Source organism: Canis lupus, chromosome 19, assembly GCF_003254725.2.
Source record: "Canis lupus dingo isolate Sandy chromosome 19, ASM325472v2, whole genome shotgun sequence".
NCBI lineage: Eukaryota > Metazoa > Chordata > Mammalia > Carnivora > Canidae > Canis > Canis lupus.
The window spans coordinates 30,838,367-30,863,009 of NC_064261.1; the positions used below are offsets into that span (position 1 = coordinate 30,838,367).

The 24,643-nt window shown below is 35.1% G+C and overlaps 1 protein-coding gene across 7 annotated transcripts in view; it reads right to left on the reverse strand.

The window, feature by feature from the left end:
• The window catches only part of EPB41L5 (erythrocyte membrane protein band 4.1 like 5), a 145,709-nt gene that overhangs the window by 58,987 nt on the left and 62,079 nt on the right, over positions 1–24,643 (reverse strand). For 5 of the 7 annotated variants that reach the window (XM_025429184.3, XM_049097096.1, XM_025429174.3 and 2 more), the window contains exons 12-16: positions 21,819–21,988; positions 20,464–20,570; positions 19,416–19,443; positions 13,721–13,763; positions 13,229–13,344 (exon numbers count right to left, since the gene is read on the reverse strand). In XM_025429184.3, coding sequence (XP_025284969.1) covers positions 13,229–13,344; positions 13,721–13,763; positions 19,416–19,443; positions 20,464–20,570; positions 21,819–21,988 — 464 coding nt within the window. Of the gene's footprint in view, positions 1–7,497; positions 10,238–13,228; positions 13,345–13,720; positions 13,764–19,415; positions 19,444–20,463; positions 20,571–21,818; positions 21,989–24,643 lie in introns of those variants that run through there. The other 2 variants (XM_025429187.3, XM_035702380.2) reach the window with 2 other exon arrangements.

Below are 24,643 nucleotides of genomic sequence, written 5' to 3' on the forward strand. Positions count from 1 at the left end.
ACACAAAAATAGACACATAGCTAATGGAACAGAATAGAAAACCCAGAAATAAACCCGCAACTACATGGTCAATTAATCATCGACAAAGCAGGAAAAGAACATGCAATAAGAAAAGGACAGTCCTTTAAGCAAATGGTGTTGGGAAAATCGGACAGTGACACACAAAAGAAAGAATTTGGACCACCTTCTTACACCACACACAAAAATAAATTCAAAATGGATTAAAGACTTAAATGTGAGACCTGAAAGCATAAAAAACTCTAGAAAAGAACAGAGGCAGCACCTCTTAGACACTGGCCACAGCAACTTTTTTCTAGATGTCTCGTAAAGCAAGGAATACAAAGACAAAAACTATTGGTGCTATAAAATAAAAAGCTTCTGCACAGCAAAGAAAACAATCAACAAAACTAAAAGGCAATCTACGGAATGGGAGAAGATATTTGCAAATGACATACCTGATAAAGAGTTAATATCCAAAATATATAAGGAACTTACACTAACTCAACACCCAAAAACCTGAATAATCCAGTTAAAAAATGAGAAGACATGAACAGGTATTTCTCCAAAGAAGACATACAGATAGCCAACAAACACATGAAAAGATGTTCATCATCAATTACCACCAGGGAAATTCAAATCAAAACTACAATGACATATCACCTCACATGTCAGAATGGCTAAAATCACAAGTATTGGTAAGGATGTGGAGAAAAAGGAACATTTGTGCACCGTTAGTAGGAATGCAAATGTTGCCCAGTAGTGCAGCCGCTGTGGAGAATATGGAGGTCCTTCAAAAAGTTAAAAATAGAACTACCCTACAATGCAGCAATCACACTACTATTTACCAAAAGAATCCAAAAATACTAATTCAAAGAGATGTAGCAGCATTATTTACAATAGCCAAGATATGGAAGCAGCCCAAATGTCCATCAACTGATGAATGGATAAGGAGATGTGATATATATATATATATATATATATACATACACAGAATGGAAAACTATTTAGCCATAAAAGAATGAAATCTTGCCATTTGCAACAACATGGTTGGAACTACAGAGAATAATGCTAAGCAAAATAAGTCAGAGAAAGACAAATACTACATCATTGCATCGTATGTTGAATTTAAGAAACAAAACAAACAAGCAGAAGGGATAAAAGAGAGACAAACCAAGAAACAGACTCTTCATTATAGAGAACAAACTGATGGATACCACAAGGGAGGTGATGGGTGATTAGTGAGAGCACACACGAGAAGGGCAAGGGGTAGAGGAGGAAAGAAAAGTAGAAGCCGACTTCTCGCTAAGCAGGGAGCCCAGATGCAGGACTCGACCCCACAACAAAGGGATTATAACCTGAGCTGAAGGCAGACACTTAACCAACTGAGCCACCCAGGCACCCCGATTCTGGATCTATTTGAAGAACTGATAGAACTTACTGACGTCTAGAGATAAAAGAGTCAAGATAATTATTAGAGACTATGACCTAAACCAATGCTTCTCAAACTTTACTATGCATCAGAATATCCGTGAGAGCATATTAAAATGGATTATCAGGCCTCATCTCCAGAATCTCTGATTCAGTAGTTCTGGAGTGGAACCTGAGACATGTTGGCCTATCAACAGGAAAAATAGAACTGCCAATTACTGAATGAGGAAAAACAGCAGAGATAACAGAAACTGAACAAGGAGTTCGATTTGAACATATTAAATTTGAGATGTCCCAATAACACCTCTGTGGTGTCTTCCCCCAAAACGCATGGCCTCAATCTAATCACAGAAAAATACCACATGTCTATATCAGATCTCTAAGTAGTGATGTCATACAGACAATTGGATATTAAGTCTGGAAACAAAGCAGTCCAGGCTGAGGATATAAAATAAAATCTTACCATGTATAAATGGCATCTAAAATCTTACCACTAGTTGAGATTACCAAGGAAATGAGTTACTACAGAAAAGGTCCTAAGATAATCTTTAAGGGGCTAGGGAGATAAGGAGAAACTACAAAAGGGTCTAAAAATGATGGCTAGTGAGACTGAAGACCAGAGAGAGTAATATCCCTAAGCTAAGTGAAGGAAGCATTCAATAAAGGAAATGAACTGTTTTGAAAGCTAACTTTCAGAATGATGTAGGATTAGAAATGCGGTCATGGATCCCTGGGTGGCTCAGTGGTTTAGCACCTGCCTTCAGCCCAGGGCATGATCCTGGAATCCCAGGATCAAGTCCCGCCATCAGACTCCTTGCATGCAGTCTGCTTCTCCTTCTGCTTCTCTCTGTCTCTCTTTCATGAATAAATAAATAAAATATTAAAAAAATAAAGAAATGCGGTCATTTGTGAACAAAAGCTATTTTGATGGAGTGGTAGCATAACACTACGAGACCATGCAGAATCTTTATGTGGATTTAAGCAATGCCCCTCCTGAAGACACTTCCAACTCTTAAAAAACTCCTATATTACACTTTCATGAGAACAAGAAATTTAGTGCCACCTGCTGGAATACCAGTCACAAATATGTGATCATTGTCCTCTTGAATGTGGCACTCTTGTGCAGTACATAACCTGCATAATCATACACAGCAGCTTGTTGGCAAAGTCTGATTAGAATGGGTTCAAAATAGAATGAGTAGAGGAGACAGTATAGACAATTCCTTCATGGCAGGAGTTTGGTGTAAGTGGAACAAGGAAATGAGCCAAAAAGGGAAGTAGATTTGAGGGAGATTCTTTTTTAGTGATGTTAGATATTATAAGCTGTTTCTGTGCTGATGAGAATATTCCAGTAGAGAGGAAAAATGATGCTAGCACAAGGGAGCATTGCTGAAATGATCTACTGGGTAGCTAGGAGTCAAGATCTAGTAGACAAGTGAAATAGGCTTTTTTTTTTTTTTTAAGATTTTTTATTTATTTATTCATAGAGACACAGCTAGAGAGCGAGGCAGCGACACAGGCAGAGGGAGCAGCAGGCACCATGCAGGGAGCCCGATGTGGGACTCGATCCCGGGTCTCCAGGATCACGCCCTGGGCTGCAGGCGGCGCTAAACCGCTGCGCCACGGAGGCTGCCCAGTGAAGTAGGCTTTAAATAAGACAATGGATAGTTCACCTAGAAGACAGCAGGAAAAGCAGAGTATATAAGACCAAACAGAGATAAGTTCATTGAGAAGATATAGTGGGAATATACAGATCTCTTCTGGTTGCTTATTTTCTCAATAAGACAGGAAGCAAAGGGATCCCTGGGTGGCGCAGCGGTTTGGCGCCTGCCTTTGGCCCAGGGCGCGATCCTGGAGACCCGGGATCGAATCCCACGTTGGGCTCTCGGTGCATGGAGCCTGCTTCTCCCTCTGCCTGTGTCTCTGCCTCTCTCTCTCTCTGTGTGACTATCATAAATAAATAAAAATTAAAAAAGAAAAAAAAAGGAGTTGTGGATGGTGAGGTGAAGTTGTGCTAAATCTTTCCAACCCAAATTACATTCACCAAACCGATGATTTAAAAAAAAAAAAAAAAAAGACAGGAAGCAAGGTCATTAATGGATAATGAGGAGTGAGAAGTGTCAGACTTTTGAAAGAAATTACTACCAGCATCATGTGAGATGAATAGATTAAGGAAATGTGATAGGATTTCAGGCAGGACTAAAGTCCTACTAGAGCTCAGTGGCCAAAATTTAAAGTGAGACCATTCAATGATGTTGCATTTCACATTGTCCATCTACACCTATAGTAGACAGAGTTGGATTTAACCAAGATTGAATCCAGGATTTAACTAGATATGTACAACAGGAGAAGGGTCAAAACATTTGAGGGTATGCCCAAAGAAGTAATTATAAATGTCTATGTATAAGGAAGTGAGAATAAGGAGGTGCTCTGGTAGGTATTCAACAAGTAATGAGGTGATTTTTTTTTAAAAAAAGGAGATATCAAAACAAGCTTCTCCAATCTTTAACTTAAAAATTTGCAATGATTGCCCCAGGCCTCGTTACCAAATCTAAACTCCTCAGCACTGATCTTCAATGCTTTTCCATGCTACACACTTTTTTCATGTTATTGCTCCAGCATACCTGTTAAGCTAAACTTAAAGTGGTAATGGGGACATTCTAAAGCACTCAAATCTCCCCAAGTCTTTCTAAAGACTTCCTCCCAAAGGTTTTGATGTTGGCATTCCCAGAAAGAATTCATATAAGGGGTTAAATGTAGTTCTTATCCCTGAACTCCTAGAAGAGGTTATAATTAAATAATCCCTGAAGCTAATAGCTGGGCTACAAAACATAGCTTTATTATAGAAAATTCTTCTACATAATGGTACATATTCTTCTTTTTTTTTTAATGGTACATATTCTAGAGGTATTTTACATCCTAGGATGTTTTCCGTAATTTCTCTGGATACTGCTCTAACCAGTTTAACAAGACAAATCAGACCATCAATTGTCTTCCTATTACCATGTCTTACCTTTCATTCTTTTCTTTTCTTTTACTCCATCTACCCCTAATAATTGAAAACATTTTTTCACTTAATATCAACAATAACCAGTCATTAGTCAATAGGCCAGACCTGTATTCAAGAGTCTGAAAGGGCTGCCCCCGTGGCCCAGCAGTGTGGCACTGCCTTCGGCCCAGGGTGTGATCCTGGAGACCGGGATAGAGTCCCACGTCAGGCTCCCTGCATGGAGCCTACTTCTCCCTCTGCCTGTGTCTCTGCCTCTCTCTCTCTCTCTCTCCCCCTCTCTCTGTGTCTGTCATGAATAAATAAAAATAAAATCTTTAAAAAAAAATAGTCTGCAACTTCTCACAAACCTTACTAACCATACACTGAGTATAGCTCATTTCTTCTTTATTAAAATTACTTAAAAACAAAACAAACGAGAATTCCTTCAAGAAAAGTAAGATCTGCAGCTGTTAAACCTGTTTTTAAGAGGAGGGATAGGTTTATTACACCACTAAGGGAGTCTTCAGTCACGCTCCTGGAGAATGTTGTTCTCCAACTCAGATATCTCTTTTCCATGCCAATATAAACAAAATGTTGGCCAGTTGTCAGGAACAAAATGTAAAAGTTTACTCGAGCACCATCACCTAGAATTAAGGCCACAGACTGTTGTTAAGAACACAAAAGCTGAGGTAATTATTGAATAATAAAAAATTGTGAGAACAATTCCTTCAGGAAAAACAGGAACACTTGTTTTTCTGCTTCAACATAAAAATAAAAATATATCATTAAAAAAGTCACAGAAAATTTTTTCCTTTCACTAATTTCTTTTGAAATTTTCTCTTCTCTTTGCTAATTCTCCAAGAAGGCTATTCCCCCACCAACCTCAAATGCTCAAAGCAGCTAAAATGTAGTACACAGCAGCAAGAATTGAAGAAATGAAGTTATATAACACATATTCCAGTGAAAGTGACATGCATCATGCCCTAGATTTTCTATCACCAAAGTTAATGTCAAGTGTGCAAAACAAAATTCTCACAATGATTTCACGTGGCTAAAGTAAAAAAGATAATTTACATGAACAGAAGATGAGAAAATTCTATGTTCTTCAAAAAAAAGGACCGGAGTTTTCCAACCAGAGCCTGGCAGAATGGCGCTACAAATAAGGGTGAATGAGAAGGGCCATTCTGGCATCAACAGGGTAGTGAGCAGAGAATACACGGACATTCACAAGCGCATCCATGGAGTGGATTTCAAGAAGTGTGCCCCTCAGGCACTCAAAAAGATGTGGAAATTTGCCATGAAGGAGATAGGAACTCCAGATGTGTAGTACACGGACACCAGGCTCAGCAAAGCTGTCTGGGCCAAAGGAATAAGGAATGTTCCATACGGTATCTGGGTGCAGTCGTCTAAAACACACAATGAGGATGAAGATTCACCAAACAAGCTCTATATATTGGTTACTGAAGTACCTTCCCCCATTTTCAAAAATCTACAGACAGTTAATGTGGATGAGGACTAATCGCTGATTGTCACAAATAAAAGTATAAAACTGGGGAAAAGGGGGGGGGAGCTGAGAAAAAATATTATACGATTTATGATAACCAGAAAGATCTGACAAAATCACATTTTATTTTTTTTTAAAGATTTTATTTACTTATTCATGAGAGACACAGAAAGAGAAAGAGAGAGAGAGAGACAGAGACAGAGACACAGGCAGAGGGAGAAGCAGGCTCCATGCAGGGAGCCTTACGTGGGACTCGATCCCAGGTCTCCAGGATCAGGCCCTGGACTGAAGACGGCACTAAACCGCTGAGCCACACGGGCTGCCCCACAAATCACATTTTATACTGAGACAAAAGCATACAAAGAAAGGCACACACAGAGACAGACAAGAGAAAGAGAGAAAGAAACACAGAGGTTTCCCCATCCCAGAAGTATCTTCAAATTCTATCCCTCATGTAAAAGCATCTCACATGGAAGCACTGACAATTCTGAAAGCCAGGTATAATTAATGATGTGATGTAATTTATGTTAAAATATAGGAAGGAAGTATGTGGTGGTAAAGAGATTAACTGTTATTGGCACGAGAGGATTTTATTTTTGCAAAGCAATATGACAAGCCCTACCAAGAATATAAGATAAATTAATGCAACTTAATATTACTATTTTCAGATCCAATATTCAAAGTGTAGTACACACAAAATAATGGCCTTTCAAGCAATGAACTATGGTTTAGAAATGAAGCATATGTCCCAACCAAAAGAGCTGAAGTACTATGGTTCAAATGAGTTCCCACCATCAGTACATGCTTGCACTAATATGGACAAACCATCTCCTAACTTTTTCAGTTTACATCTGTGAATACATAGTAAAGGATCAAAGTTGAGGATTAGTCTTCTCATTCCTGTGAGGCCAGTCATCACAATATTCTTCTTCCTCCTCAACCCCAAGACATTGTAATCCTCCATTCCTTTCCACTACCCCCTTCATCTATGTTCCTGTTTTGGCAAGATGGAAAGATGAAATGCATGACATCAGGATACATAAAAGTGATAAAGCAAGACTACTGATCAAAATAATTATTAACATAACAACCAAGTAAATACACAAAAATCTAGAAAATAAGAGAAACTACCATAATTAAGGCCCAGTTCATTGTTTTACCCCATGAAACAAGCTGCCTGCCTGTCCTTGATTCAGAAGACACTTCAATTTTATATTTTGACATGCTGACATGGCATCTTTTACATGCTGGACAATTTTAACAATGAAGATTCACCCAAAGGTTGTTATAAGTGATAACATTTCCTGGGTCAGCACTTTAATTTTAAAAGTCTTCCTAAAAAAAGATTTGAATTATTCTGAGGATATTACAATATTAGAATGTCTGTATACTAGTTGCTTTTTAAAATATAGACATATGCAACAGGATAAATAAAGTTTGCTTTTCTCTGTAAAACCACTTAAAAGTATATCTATCATTACTCTATCAAGGTCAAAACAGTTAGACTATACTTAGAGACAGTTTTGCCTTTGAAGTAGTTTTACCATCAACAGAAATAATCAAAAAACAAAAGAAATAATCAACATAAGAGCATGTTTATTTTCATGTATGAAGGTATAAAGATCACTAGTTTTGCTATGTTTCTGTAAGTTTCTCTGCCTATAAAATTAGAGCTGAAACATAACCAACCTAATTCAAGAGGTTAAAATTAATTACATTATATAAAATAAACCAAAGCACTAAAGTTGAATCACATGGTCCTGGAGTTCTGTACTATTGGCTCCTTCTGATCAAAAGGATAGTGACCAAATAAAGTACTCTGAAGGATATTATTTCCCTAATCTATGACCAATGACCCTTTAGGCATAATAAAATACAGACTATAAATAAGTTAGTGACAAGTTATTTAATTTAGGATGAACTACCTGCAAATTCTTCATAACTCTGAAAACGTGTATCTTAAAAACATCAGCAGCAAGAATATTAACAATATTTGATACAAAATCCTAGATCATACAGGAACTTATATAAAATAGACAAATTTAATTCTACTACCACACAGTCTTAGCCCTTTATTTCCCCCATCCCCTGCACTGCCTTCTCTCCCTATCATCCCTCCACCCAGTTTCTATCATCAGACTTTACAAATGAACCATAATATAACAAGGTTTTCAAAGAGAGAATAACAATGATGTGATTCTTCTATCACTTAAATGTAACTATACTGATTAACTCAAATTCTAGTATAGAAATGGACCACTTTCAATGCAAACTGAAGATACTAGTCTTCTATTACAATCCTTCTCTATTTCCCAAAGTTAAGATTCTGCTAGGATATATATAAGGCATTGTTCAGTAGTCTAACCTTCAGATTTCAAGATTACTTTTAAAGTACGAAAAGTCAAATTTTGGCATCTTTCTAAAAGACCTAAAAAGCTTTATTAATATACTTCTTTGGCATCTACTATAGAAATAGTAGGTTTTTAGTCATATATTCACACCCATGAAAAATTTTCCTATATGACACAAACCAGAATTTCTGTGCTAAAAGGTTATGATTCAAATTCCCTGTTTTAAAGAAAAAAATTACCATCAACAATGCCTGACGATTATAATCTGAGCTATGTAAAGACTAAAACAACTATGAAGGACATACATCAGTGGCCATTTTTAAGCATGCTTTATGATGATAGAGGGAGGTGGATTATTTAAGATATGAACCTGTTGATATTTATAGGATATGATAAAGAATATTTTGAGCTTCTGTCTCCTTAAAATGATTGTGATAAAATCAGATTGAAACCTGCCTATAAATTTCATTCCTAGATCTTATTTAATTTTGCTTACTTTTTTTCTATTGATAAGTTGTATTCTATTTGCAAACAACAGTCTAGGAATAAAGCCCTCTGAAACTTGTACCTAGCAGAGACCAACCTTGGAGGTAAATAGGTAAACCTTGGAGGTAAATAGGATGGTCTAAGTTAGGTTGTTTACAATAAAGCTTCATTATCTTTACGTATTATGAATTCTCAGACCATAAAGTATCTTCAAATCACATAGTTTTATGGTTTTCAAACTGTTAAAAATTTCTAAAAACTAAAGAAAAGCAAAAGAAATACTTCCCTTATATCAGTTCCCATGATATGAGAAATGTACTTTTTCCAGGTAATCTGTCTCTGGGAATTAAATCAAAGAGCTTGGATAATTACATTCAAAGTTCATAAAGGAACCAAAATAGTAATATATCTAATCCATTTGAAAGTGGTATGGTTTGGGCTTTAGAAATGTTAAAGGTTGTACAAGGCCAGATTATGAGGCTGCTGAAAACCTGGGAAATCTATCAGATGCATAAGATGCAAAAGAAAAGATAAAAATGAAAAGACAAAAGTAAATACATTTTCCATTTTGTACAACCATTCAGTAGTAATGTAACTAAATTTAGTTAACGACTACTTAACTAGTTAATCAAGTAAAAGTAATCATTCAGATTTATCTCTCTATATGAATCCCATTATTAATGTGATTTCTAGATCTTTTGGTAAAATAAAATGCTGGTTTGTCAAAAAGTAATAGTGCTTTTAACTAAAAATTACATTAATTACAATTATAGAATCTTAGGCACTTAACTGAAATTAAGGCATGGGGTCATTGTAGAAGTATTAAAAATGCATAGAAAAGCAGTTTTATCAAAGTATCACCAAAGGTTGATACATTGTGCCTGGATATGCTTCCTTCTCAGTGTGTGATTAGTGTATCTGATTCTTTTAACCTCAATCTATTTGGATGGCATGGTGTGGGAGGATAACAGATAGCTTTTACACAAACACAAACCTTCTCCTGAGACATCTTCTGAGTGATGTATTACCATGTTAAAATCATGAAAAACCTTTCCAAAATCACAATGATATATACATACCCTTTCAATACAAAAGCATGTGTGATTATCATTGATGGCATACAGCTTTCTTCACATTCTTTTCCCTTTCACAGAATTACAAACAATACTACGCAACTAGTGACTCAATATAAAGTAATTTCTCCCAAATTCTCCTAATGTGATCAATCCTCTATGTATAGAAAATGTATACCATCAACTTGCATGACAAAGAGTCCCAGTGTCTAATGGGCTTAACACTCATATCTCAGTCATGGCTGCATGGCCGGGAAAATGAACATCATGATGGACTCCTGTATTCTTCACATTGTGCTCATGGACAAAGTCAGTGTAGTTTCTATGTGCAGGCTGGGGTGGGGACAAGGCCCTTGTGTTCCACTGGTTTCCACCACGTTGACAGCAGTCACTGGCAGCAGAGACCCTGGATGGTTGGGGAGTGGGAGGGGAGCACAGTTAGTCAACAGGAATAGGAGAAAATGGATGTGTAAGAGGTAATAAAGGAGTAAGGCACTGTGACTAGCATGCACCACTGATATGAGTAGTTACTGACATTTATTCCATGCAATGACATTCAAAAATAAGGCAGTAGGGTGGCGATTAGAATCCACAAAGTTATACGTAGTGGAAAAACTCAATATGGAAATACGAGTAAGTAATCAGAGTCAGTTAAGTGAATTATATAAAGAGGAAATTTCACAGAGAGCAAAACACTCTATCTGTCCCTGATGTTGGTACCAAAATCAAAGCTAGAAATGTTGAAGTTTAATGAGAAGGAAAAAATATTTGTAATCTACTTAATTCAAATATTTAAAAGGATACTTCTACATTACGGACAAAGGCACATATAGAAAATGACAACTATGAAAATTATTCTCCAAATTAAGTGATTTCACAAAACTGAAATCCAGGAAACAGAATTCAGAAAGAGTATTAAAAAAAATAAATAAATAATAATAAAAAAAAAACAAGTACTTCAGAGGCCATTTAATTTTATGTGAATGTTTCCAATTAACACAGTGGAGAATCACTGTCCCTTCTATAATCAAAGTTCATAGGACTTCAGAATGAAATTCAACAGGTACAGATAATGTGATGAGATTGTAAGCCTCTCTAAGGTACATTTTAGTAAGTATATTAAGAAACCCTTTTCTTACACAGTGCTATAGAATAGGCCTACAGAACTAAGAGTGAAGCATGCATACAAGCAGTTCCTGGTTAGAAATCATTAAGAGTCCTCCAGTAGAAAGAAAACATTTGTCACGGTTCAGAAAATCAAGGTTTTGCAACACAGCAAAAAGGGAAGCACATATTTAAGATAATTACAAGTTAAAAAAAAAAAAAAACCCATCCCAATTATATAAGATGTCTAAGGATAAATTTTTAAATACAGTATTTTTTTTCTAACCCAACTAAAACATGAATCTTCAAACTTCTTTTTCCTTAAGAAAACTGAAATTAACTAAAAGGATTTTTCAGAACAAACTTGAATGCTTTTTTACAATAAAATCATCATTTCTTCTTCAAAGGGTATACAATTTATTTATCATATCTATCCCATAAAATTCATGACCTCTGTATGCAGTCTCTGAAACTTTAGGAAATTCAGTTAGGTTTATGTTCTCCTCAATATATGCAAAATTTCCCATATATTATTCAGTTTAACTTATCACTTTCTAAAGGAGGACTGTTTTATATTCATTTAAGAGCATTAATAACAATAAAAGCATGCAGAAACAAGTGAAATATAGAATGCACTTTAAATTCAAGCTGGGGAATTCATTAGCTCCAAGATAGATCAGTTCTATATTCAGTTCCATGCCACTGCTGACATACATATACACTGAGGCTCATTAAGTTTTCAGGATCACCATTTTACTCCATTTCAGCAAAGGAGGTCTCAGCACAAGTACATAAGGGAAGGACACAGAGCTCCAAATTTTTCATTTTCCTTAAAATTCAATATTCTCAGATTCAGTACTCTTTCTAAAGGTTGTGCCAAAGGAACTAAGTACTGCCTAATAAATCAAATTAAATAGATTTGAATACATGCCCATTAAAATCAGAAATCTCAATAAAGATTTAGTGTCATAATATAGTATGCAACCTCTCCCACCCCCCAGACTCTCATTCTGTATTAATATAAAAAGTAAGCATGTATTAAGGGAATTCTTTTATAGTTGAAGTCTTGGTTTCCTTGCCAACAGGACTTGGTAATACCAAGGCCATAAAACATAGCTACTTACTGGAGCTGTGTTTTCAGTAAGAAATTGAAGAAACTCCTTAATGGCTTAAAAAAAAATAAAGACTAAAATTTGATATTTAGAAGCCTCATTGTTCATACTTTAAGTGTGTGCCCACATGCACACACACACACACAAAGCACCCCCACCATACGCTGGTATAAGTAAAAGAAAAAAACAGACAGAAAAAAGGAAAAAAAAAAATTCCCTCAATCTTAGAAACTAATCAAGTTATTTGGAACTGAAGTAAAAATATGCCCAACGATAGAGAGCAAAGCACCTTGCAAGTTAGTTAAGCCAAAATAACAGTGAAAAACAATTACATAGCAAAGACTGAAAATAATCACCAACCACTGTTGACCCACCACCATGAAGGAAGAACTGGCTGCTCAGAAAGCTGACCAAAACCTTGAGATCACCACAGAAATTCATTAGATTTCAGGTACTAAACAAACTAAGAGCAAGAGAAAAAGAGAAAAATCCTATAAATTATCAAAGTTCATTTCACAGATTTGCAACGTGACCACTCAATCAAGTAATTCCCGAGGAGCCCTCCAAACCACATACATTATTTCGGAAATGATGAACACTATTGATTACACTCCAATAAGCCACAAAGTATTCATATTTGTGTACTAACTACACAATGTAAAATAGATCCTGGAAATCTCAACAAATAAAGTATCTTCTCTGTCATCAGATTCTCTCTCTATCCCCCAAAATGAAGCGTTTTAATGCTTTGTTTGATTAGATTATAATCATCTTTCCCTTTTGGCTTTTCTTCAGTCTTTAATGAAAAAATACATCCAAAGTACTAGCATTATGTTGTGTGGAATAACATGTAACAAACATATTTTCCTTACTGATCTGGAAAAAGGTTCTACTGACTAGCACTGAAGTCCTATTCAACAGAGAACCACCCACCACTTCTAATCATGCTAACCAAAATAAGGAGAGAGGTCTGATGTTCTTCAATTAATAACTACATTCCCTTCTTATACATATCCCTTATTTTCCCAATCTCAGTATGACTGTTCAACGGTATGTTTCTGTTCAGCCTACAAATATGAATAATTTGTTTTCAATCATATTTAAAGTATTCTAAGATTATGGTGGAGAATTTAGAATACCATTAAGCAAGATTTTATTCTGGTTTAAAGGAGTTAACAAACCATTTCCTGTCATACTGGTTTGATCCAGGATTCCTTGGAAGATTCTCTATCTCTGCCAGCACAGGACCAGAGGGAACAGAAGGAATCACAGGCAGAGTTGATCTCACACTCCAAGCCTGTGGATAAAATTATAAAAATCATCCATTTTTGCCCACATACATGACTTTGTCGCCAATAAACGGAATATTAAAATGGATTACTATCTACAAACATAGTGCAAACAAATGCTCGCATGTTGTGTACTACCTCAGAGATAGATAATAATTTAACTAAATATTAAGATATTCCTTATTTTATAGAATTTACAGGAACAGAAAATGTCCTATAGGGTACCTGTTCGATTTACAGCATCTCAGATAATAACAGAGGGTTTCATTTATTTAGCCACTTTACAGATAAAAAAAGAAAACAGACAAAACCTTCCCAAAGTTATACCATTATCTGTCATAATTAACTAGTATTCTAGGGTTTACAAGTTTAGTATCATCTCACCTGTTGGGATCCATTACTCTGAGTTGAAACATTATTGTGAACACTGTAATGGGGAAAAACATGTATTAAAAAACCATATATAAAATTCTAGGGTTTCATATTGTAAGACTATACATACAGTAATGAAAGTACCTTTATTTTTAAAGGCATTGTTTTGTTGCAAGTAAAGAAAAAATTACTATTAGTACCTAAAACTAAAAATTAAAGATGCTCAGAAAACATTTGTTTTTAAAACATTGTTTTTACTATAATCTGCTCATTTAAAATTTCCATATACTTATATTTTAATTGTGCTTTAAATGTGTAGTTCACTACTAATCTTGTTTATTTATTGAACAGTATCTGTCAAAGATGGCAAAATAAAGAGCAGCACAAATGATATCTTAAATTCAAGGCTTTAAGCACAAATATCCACATAAACTTACCTGTGTCACTTCTTTTGTATATTCCTACACTCTAAAGATTTTCCAGTCATCAACAGCCCAGCAGTTGATAATTCAAAAGGCCTTAATATAAACTTAAAATTAGAAACCTCTTTCCACTCCAAGAGATTTATAAATATGTTTTAAAACTTTTAGTTTAAGCTATATTCATTTCCCTCCTCCATCACTTCCCCACAAAAAAGCACTTTAAAAAACTCAATCTAAAACAAAATATTTAGGGCGCCTGAATGGCTCAGTGGGTTAAGCATCTGCTTCGGCTGAGGTCATGATCCCAGGGTCCTAGGATGGAGCCCCACATCAGGTTCCCTGCTCCTCCTTCTGCCCTCTGCCTGCCATTCCCCTTGCTTGTGCTCTCTCTCTCAAAAAAAAATTAAATAAAAATAAATCAAATCTTTAAAAAATAAACAAAACAAAAACAAATCTCAGAACAGCTGAAAAAGAGAACATTCAATGAAATAACTCAACAGTGACATATTACTGAACAAAGGGGAAAAAGAGTTTACTGCCTTCAGACCTTCTAACATAAGCATCCTTGTACCCTGAGGTAAATAATTCAACTTAGGTAACTGAAAATATATTCAAAGTTTTTTATACACATACACACACACAAACACACAAATTCCTTGAAAGTGAAAAAATTATCCACAGACTTAATGAGAGCACTATATTCCAGGAAAAGGAGACTGGGAATTAAGTGCATTTAAGCTCTTATTATTAAATTACTGACTTTCAAGGATAAGGAAAGAATACTTAGGTAACCCATAGAGATTAAAAGGAAATCACTGCCAATACCTGGCTGGCACAGACCTTTTCATAGCAATACTCAAGAATATTATACCCAGTCAAGATGTTTTTCTAGTGAAAGGAAATGGTCAGGAGTGCCTGGGTGGCTCAGTCAGTTAGTATTTGCCTTCAGCTCTAGTCATGAACTCAGGGCCCCAGGATCGAGCCCCACATTGGGCTCCCTGCTCCGTGGAGTCTGCTTCTCCCTCTGCTCCCCATCCCCTGTACTTGTGCTCATGCTCTAATAAATAAAATCTCAAAAAAAAAAAAAAAAAAAGGAAATGAGTAAAGCTTCTCAAACCAAACTCTGAATACAATATCCAAGAGCCTTTCTCTGAGAGGGGAGAGCAAAACAAAAACAATCTGATAAAAGACAACCAATTAAGAAAGAATTCAAGAATGAAGAGGCCTTGCTAAAGGCTAGGTGATGAGAAGTGAACCCATTTTAAAAACATCTTATTTTTTATTACCTACAACTACAAGTTGAGTCACCAAAACTTGCACTACTACCATTTCCCAGGTTCAAATCCAAGCTGTGCCACTACCATTAGTTCTGTTCTCTAAACCTTAGGTTCTTCATTTGCATGAAACGGTTTCCTTTTGACTGTCGCTGCTCCCAGAACACATTATGGTGGTTTAAGTAACTCATAATCCTAGATATTATGAAATCTCATCCAAACTGCTTGACTGGATGATCCCCATGGTTACTCTCTGAAGCTTTTCCTTTATTTTTTTTAAGTTTTATGTATTCATTTGAAGGGGAGAAGGAGAGCCTGAAAGGAGAGTGAGAGGGAGAAGCAGATTCCCCACCAAGCAGGGATCCCCCACCCCCAACATGGGGCTCAATCCCAGGACCCTGGGATCATGACCCGAGCCAAAGGCAGATGCTTAACTGAGCCATCTGGGCACTCCTGAAGCTTTTCCTTTAACTGAGAAGAACTCCAGCAAATGATAAACAAAAGATGAATAACAACATGAAAAAAAGTGCTTATAAGTGATCTTAATCAAATCATAGGCCTGTTTTCAAATAATTTGAAATGTAGTAAGCAGTATTTTCTCATAATTACACACGTATTCTTTCACTTCCAATAACACCCAAGTAGGAATGAATATTTCTCATTACGGACTTAATCCAAGCTTACCCCTTTCAAAGGACCACATGCAATAACTGACCCCTTTTGCTCTTACAATCTCTATATTCATTTAATCTGCCATTCCTTCTTTTCCTCTCATTTCCGTCTTCAAGATTCTGTCAGCTAAGCCTGTACAAAAGTACTAATCACTGAAATGTGATCTATCCTTTCAAATGTCACCTCTTCTTAGGATACTTTATATTAGTCAAGACTCATGGGGATTAGGAGATAAAACAGTATAAGGAAAACCACTGACATCAGCCAATTTAAAAACCTGTTAATCAAATAGGCACAGTACAAGGTCAAGAGGCTTTTTAGGTCAAATAGCTGTGCTTTTTCAAACAGTACTGCTTTCCATGGTTCACTGGAGCAAAACTGTTCATGCAAACAGAACTACAAGGGCAAGAATGAAAGGGCATTCATGCCAGTCCAAACTTAGGTTCTCAACAGTGTTATGAAGAGTGGTAAATAACCTTCAGAAGGGCTGGGTCCCCCTCTACATTTCAGATCTAAAAATTCATTATAAAAAATAACAATAAAGTATCATTGCTTAAATATCCCATTTCTGGTGTGTTTTCCAGAGCCAAAGTATTATTCAAGCAAGGATAATAAAATTTAGTTATTAAAGTTAAATTAATCTTAATTCTAGGAAAGAGACTACATAGTCAAGATACTTAAGTTTTTGGTAGGAATGTGTATTACCAAAAAAAAAAATTTTTTTTTTTTAAAAGATTTTATTTGAGACAGAGAGCGAGAAAAAGAGCGAGCATGAGCAGTGGAGAGGGGCAGAAGAGGGAAAAGCAGACTCCCAGATGAGATGAGCAGGGAGCCCAAAGTGGGACTACATCCCAGGCCCCTGATATCATAACCTGAGCCGAAGGCAGATGCTTAACCAACTGAGCCACCCAGGTACCCCTTAAAAAATTTTTAAAGGACAAATTATCACAAATAAAAATCTTGGGCAGCCTGGGTGGCTCAGCGGTTTAGCGCGCCTTCAGCCCGGGGCATGATCCTGGAGACCTGGGATTGAGTCCCATGTCGGGCTCCCTGCATGGAGCCTGCTTCTCCCTCTGCCTGTGTCTCTGCCTCTCTCTGTGTGTGTCTCTCATGAATGAATAAAAAAAAAAAAAATCTTTACAAATAAAAATCTTAATTTTTCAACTACATATTATTGCTGGAATACTTTGTTTATATTTCTGGTAAATTCACCAGGTCATCTTCCTTATTTTAAGCTCTAATATTCTGTCCCAGCTTCCCTTTCAAGTAAGCAAGACATAATCCATTAAACAACAAAATAGTTTAAAAAGTACTGAATACCTCTAACATCTCTCCATCTTTTTTCTTAAAGGTATAGCTTATAAATAGCTACAATGAAAGTAAAAGTGTACTACTCAGGAAAAGTAGAAAACTTTGTTTTTTACCTAATTAAAAACTTACAGTAGAAAGAATCACTCACTTCCTCTCATTTACTTTTAACAGCCTACTGAAACTTCAGGAGAGTCCTTATTCAAAAAGCAGAGTGCTTTTATGGTGAATCACCAATCACAAATGGACTCTAATGCCTTTCTAAGTGGGAAGGGAAAAAATAGGGCCTCTTAAAGAGAGGCTGACCACCCGCAGCACTCCAAATCAAACGATTTCTCCTTTTGAAGAAGTTCTACCCATACACCTGCCATATAAGAACAGACAAATTCAAGAGTTAACTAGATTTGCAAGTATGCCTTGAATCTGATACTTTAACAGATAGTCCAGGGACTGACACATACCAATAGCTGAGAAGCTTTATATGAAACTATACATTGTAGTATGTGTTATTAAAATTAATTGGGTTATCAAAAGCAGGACTTCTGTTTGTCCCTCTCCCTCCTACTCTGCACATCCACTATAACACACACTCTCTCTCAAATAATTTAGGGGAAAAAAAAGGAATAAAGATCTCTAATAACCTAATTTCCTATATTAAGACACTAGAAAAAGAAAAGCAAACTAAACCTAAAGCAAGTATAAGAAATGAAATAATAGGGATGCCTGGGTGGCTCAGTGGTTGAGGGTCTGCCTTCAGCATAGAGTGTGATCCTGGAATCCCAGGATTGAGGTCCCCCATCAGGCTCCCCTCAGGGAGCCTACTTCTCCCTCTGCCTGTGTGTGTCCCTGCCTCTCTCATGAATAATTTATTATTTTTTAAAAATGAAATGAAATAATATATCAGAGGCATCTAGCTGGCTCAGTGGGTAGAGCATGCAACTCTTAATCTTGGGGTCATCAGTGTGGAGCCTACTTAAAACTTAAAAAATTAAAAATAAAAAAAGAAAGACTATATCAGAGGGAAAAATAATAAACTTGAAAAACAGAACAAACATCAATGAAACCAAAAGCTGATTCTTTGAAAAGGCTCACAAAATAGGCAAACTGAGGCAATTACCTCAACTGACCAAGGGGAAAAACCCCTCAAATCACTAAAATTATGAATGAGGAAACAGCACTACAAACCTTACAGAAATAAAAAAAGGGAACAAACATGAACAACTGTACGCCACCAATTAGATAACTTAGATGAAATGGACAAATTCCAGAAAAACTTCTAAACTGAGTCAAAACAAAAAATAAAATCTGAATGCGTCTGTACCAATAGATTAAATTTTGAATTTTAAAACTTCACACAAAGAGAATGTCCAGGCAAGATGGCCTTTATAATGGTGAATTCTACTATACATTTAAAGAATTCTTTTATAAATTCCTCCCCCCAAAACAGGAAAGAAACATTTTTCAACTCATGCCGTGAAGCCAGAATTACCCCGAAACCAAAATCAGATGAAGAATTACGGGGAAAACTACAGACCAGTATCTTTGATAAATATACAAATACAAATCCACAACAAAATGCTACCAATTACTAAATCTATCAACATATGACATTAAGAATTATACACCATGAAAAGTGGAGATTATCCCAGAAACAAAATTAATTGCTTATCTGCAAATAAATCTTTGTTTTTTGAGCTACTTTTAAGAACTCTAATTTATTCATCTTTATATTCTCAGTAACAAGCCAATAACAAATATATGTCGTTCTCATTATAAATAAATAAACATCCATCCCCACTCCAATAACAAATGTCATTCTCATAAATAAATAAATAAACATCCATCCCCACTCCTATCTCTATTTCTTTAAACTGCTTTATTTTTCTTTGTGTCAGTTTTATATGGGATCATATGCATATTCTTGTCCCAATGCTCGGGACAACTTCACATGTTGATAGGTCTTCAACAAATATTTAATTAATGACATAAATTCTAAAACATTCTGTGCCTAAGTTGTAAGAAATTACTCACCTGAGTTCTTCAGGTTTTGCTGTACTTGCTGACAGAAAAAAAAGGAAATGTCCCATTAGTCTCCACTTACATGGTAAACTGCTTCATTACTCATAAAAATAAATCTGGACAGCTTTTTAAAGGCATATTTCCCAATTACAGATTTAAAAACTGTCATTTCACAAAATGTTCAAGGATTCACATAATTAAAATCAATAATGTCAATTCTTCCCATGTTTAAAATAAAGATGTAAAATAAACATTTTCTTTTAAACAAGAACTACCTGCAAGGCTCCTAGAGTGAAGTAAGTGATAATAAATCACTGTCAGTGGAAAACAAGAGGTAACTCAGGAATTTCAATCACGAACTAAAATGGTTTCATTAATAGCTATATATTATTTAATTTACAGTCAGACTAAACAAAAATGATGAATATAAAATCAGTTTTTTATGCCAAATATCAGGTTAGCACAGGTGTTTCTAAACAATTGGGATGACCCTAACTGAACATACTTAAAATTCAATCTGTATTTTAATACAAACTCAGATTCAAAACCAAACACAACTTTTGGTTTTTCAAGTAAATCATGTTTTATATTACATAAATATACTTAAATATATATTGATGCTTAAATTTAAAGACCATTTAAAAGTATCTTAATATAATACTGTATGAAATAATCTTTACTCAAAATTTATTCATCATATACCAATGATTTTTTTTGAAGTTCCTCATAGCATTTGAGAGATTATGATTAATGAAATCACCAGCCGTCAAAAAGAGAAGGGAAAGTGTTACTCAACAGAAGTAAAACAAATACGAACAAAAACTAAACACAAACTCAAAATAGTACCTGAATTAGGATTAACATAAAATTTAATCTCAGCAACAATATAGGCAATTTTTCCTTTTTTCTTACACTGATTCTGTCAAAACCAAAGTTAATAAATAAGGGTACTTCAGTTGACTGGAATAAACTTAAGGTTCATTCCTTTCAAGCAAACAATACCAGCACATGATGGACTGTCAAGGAAGGAACAGTCTTCTGAAACAGGGCTGCATCTCACCTTTCATTTGTAGAGTTCTTCGAGAGTATCGTTTGCTGGGTCTTCTTTCGAAGGATGTTGATCTTCTTGCTTTATTGGTTTTTGTGGTCTGATACTCAGTTTTCCCACTAAAATAAATGAGGCATTTTAATAGGAAGAAGAGAATTTAAGGCCTACAGTAATCAGATACCCATGAGAGAAAGTCTATGTTAAGTCTGCCCTTAAAAGAACCATCCTGAGCTTCATCCTGAAGGAATTACACTGACAGCCTTGATGTCTCTCTTTACATTGTTGTTCTACATTTTAGGCTGGTGTGAAATTACACAACATGCAAATTGTATTTTTTTTTTCATAAGCATGCATGTGCCTAAGAACATACTGAATAACTTTGGAATATCTATACTCTTACGCAACTCCTTTCCTCTCTCCATTCACTCACCTCATATAAAGTTTGCAATTAACTAAAGATTTTGTTATTTTTTTCTAATTGTGATACACTTTTCAGAGAGTAATTTTCCAGAAATATTGAAAACTATTTTCCCATTCTCTTTGACTTCCACTGGAATTCTCTTAAGAAAATACTACCACACATTTTTTTTTTTTTAAGATTTTATTTATTTATGAGAGAGAGAGAGAGAGAGAGAGAGAGGCAGAGACACAGGCAGAGGGAGAAGCAGGCTCCATTCCATGCAGGGAGCCTGATGTGGGACTCAATCCCGTCTCCAGGACCACACCCTGGGCTGAAGGTGGCACTAAACTGCTGAGCCACCAGGGCTGCCCCCTCACTTTTAATCAAAGTAGAATAGAACTTACGTGAATCCCACACAATCAACTTGCCACAATATTATCCATTCATTTTTTAAATCATACTGACTCTCAGGGTGTGCTGAAAACTCATAATCAATAATCTATTCTCAAGTAAACTAAAACATTTCTAACCTAGGACAAAGACACAGAGTCTATAAAATTAAATTAACTTCAGGTTTATAAAGGACAAGAAATGTTACCCAAATTAATTTCCTTCTCAGTGCACAATAAATACCCTTTTTCTATATGGCATTCAGCTACTGCATGGAGACTCCCTTAAGACTCTTATTACATGAATTTAAATTGTGGGTTAATTAATATAGAAAGTAAATGTCAAGAGGGATATAAAATCAATTATGATTATATCAGTATAATGCTTTCCTGTCTATTCAGGAAATTACAGCCAATAACAATACCACTTTGTCTTTTATTTTGGCCAGTGGAAAACACTGGCAAACCACTTTGTTTCTCTATGCCTTGGTTTCTAAATCTGTAAAATGAGAAATTAGCCTAAACTTTTTGGCTTTATGAAAGAATGAAAGATATAGCAAGTAGCTATTGATATTCACCTATATCTAAATCGTGATCCTAGTCGAATAAATCCTGATCGATGAGAACTCTTTTGGACCGGACCTCGAAGGCGAAAGAATGCATGATGTTCCACAGCACATTTCCATAAATGTTTGCATGCTTTTGGGTGATCCAGTCTAAAGACAAATGTATGCTCCTGCTCTTTTCCCTGAAAAAGAAAAGGTTGTAAAAAGAGGTAATTATTAGGTCAAACAGTTCTGTTCCTTGTTACTCACCTACAAATACAACCACAGCAATACTAACAAATAATAAAGCATCCAGTTTGCTCCCTTAAACTCAGACATTCTGTAGCTACCTACACAAAAAAGTAAGAGTTGGGGGCACCTGGGTGGCTCAATGACTGAGCATCTGCTTTCGGCTCAGGGCATGATCCCAGGGTCCTGGGATCAAGTCCTGTATCAGGCTCCCCATAGAGAGCCTGCTTCTCCCTCTGCCTATGTCTCTGCCTTTCTGTGTCTCTCATGAATAAATAAATAAAATCTAAAAAAAAAAAAAAAAAAAAAAAAAAAGGCAAGAGTTGAAATCAGGCTGTTCACTTTCATAGCCAATGTAAAACTATCCCTAAAAGGGTCCACTCTGCTGATATGATCTCATTTCTCAGAAAAACCTCAACTGAGGTTTCATTTGCCATACTTTGGGATAAATATATAAAGGATCATACAAGATCTGGCAATATATATCAACAGACTTCAAAGTGTGTACATTCTTCATCACAGTAACCATAATCTCAGGAATCTAATGATAATTAACATTCATAGGCACTTTTCTAAGCATTTCACATGGATTAACTCAGTGAGTAAATACTATCATTAGCTTCATTTCACAGATAAGGAAACTGAAGCTCAAGAAATAAAGCCCAAGGTCACAGAGAAAACCAGAATTTGAACCTATTTGTGCTCCAGTGCCTGGTTGTAACAACTAAGCTTTATCATCTAAGGAAAAATATTTTCTTAACACCAAAATTTATACCCAAAGATTTTCTTCACAATCTCATTTAGAATAGTAAAAATTGGCATAAAACCCTAAATAACCAAAACAAGAAAAATTATCAAGTAAATAACATCTTTTAAAACTCTACAAAAAGAAAAATAGAAGATGAATAAATGTACTACTGTTTATTCATATTACAGAATAATACAGAATATACAGTTTAAAATGAATAAACTGGCTATATGGCTATACCTGTTTAGATAAAATAAGTAGACTGTAAAATATATATATACACATATATTATTTATATAAATTTTTTAAACAATCCCACCATGTATTATGATGTTTTTATATTTGTAAAAACAAAGTATGAAAATGATACCCTAAAAAAAAAAAGAAAATGATACCCTCCAAGAATGATGGCCAGCTACCAGGAAGAAAGGGGCCAACTAGAGGGTTAGACTTTAGCTGTACTGAATACAGTGTTATTAATTTACCTATTTCTAAGAGATAATTCTGAAGCAGCAATGCCAAAAATGTTAATCTAAATGAGTGAAAAGGATATCATGTTTATGATTTTTTGTATTTTCCAGTGTACTTTGAATATTTTATAAGTTAAACTATTTTGTCATTTTATTTATTTTATTTTTTTAGATATTTTGTCATTTAAAAATATTATATGAACTCTATGTTGTTTCTTCATGATTTTGACATAGGCAAAGGTTCTTAAATTTTAAGACTTAGAAAGTACTGACCACAAAAAATTTATGAATTCTATTACATTAAAATTGAAACATTCTATCCAAAACATACAATTAAAGGAGTCAAAATGCAAGTCATGGAGAAGATACTTGCAACACCTATATATATCCATGAAGAACTGATGTTCAGATACATAAAGAACTTCAATGACAAAAAAAAGCATATGACCATAGAAAAATGAGCAAAAGACTTGAACAGGCACTTCAAAAAAGAGAATATCCAAATATTCAATAAATATATGAGTGCTAAACAAATAAGTGCTAAATAATGCACATGAAAACCACAAAATCATTCTACTATCAGGATGAATAAAATGAAAAAGAATACCGAACAGCAAAAAACAACAAATGGAACTCTCTTATATTGCAGGTGAGAATGTAAATTTGTATAAACACTTCTGAAAATAGTTTGGCAGTATCCACAAAAGCCAAACATGTGCATATCCTAACTAATAACTCAAATGTCCATCAACAGAAGGATGGATAAATAAGTGTGGTCTATATAAAAAATGGAATACTATGTAACAGTAAGTATGAGCCAACTTTTAACAACCAGCTATAAGAGGACTGAAGACACAAAGGGAACAATCAGTCATGTTTCATTTAGATAAAGTTCAAAATATCAACAAAAATCAACATGGTGTTAAAGTCAGGAGAACAGTTATTATCCCTGGAGGCCTGTACCTGCTGGCAGGCACAGAAGAGAGCATGTAACTCTGGCAGAGTTCTACTTATTTCTCCATCTGGGTGCTGGTCATACAGGTGTTTATGAAAATCCAACAAGCTGCACACTTGTTTTTGCACTTATCTGAATGTGTGTTACACTTCAACAAAACTTACCAACAATAAATAGACAGAAAAAACATGGGAAAACGTACAATCTCAAAGTAGAAAAAACCCTTCTATAAGCCATGGAAGAATGATAAATTTGCCTATTTAAAAATGTTTAAAGAAATCACGATATGTAATATTAAAAAACAAACTATTAGATAAAATATTTACAGTTTCTATGATAAAGGGCAAAATCAGTAAGAAAAAAAGGCCAAATGACAAAATGGGCAAAGGATATGTATGCATAATTTAGAGAAAAGGAACTACAAAAAAATCAAATT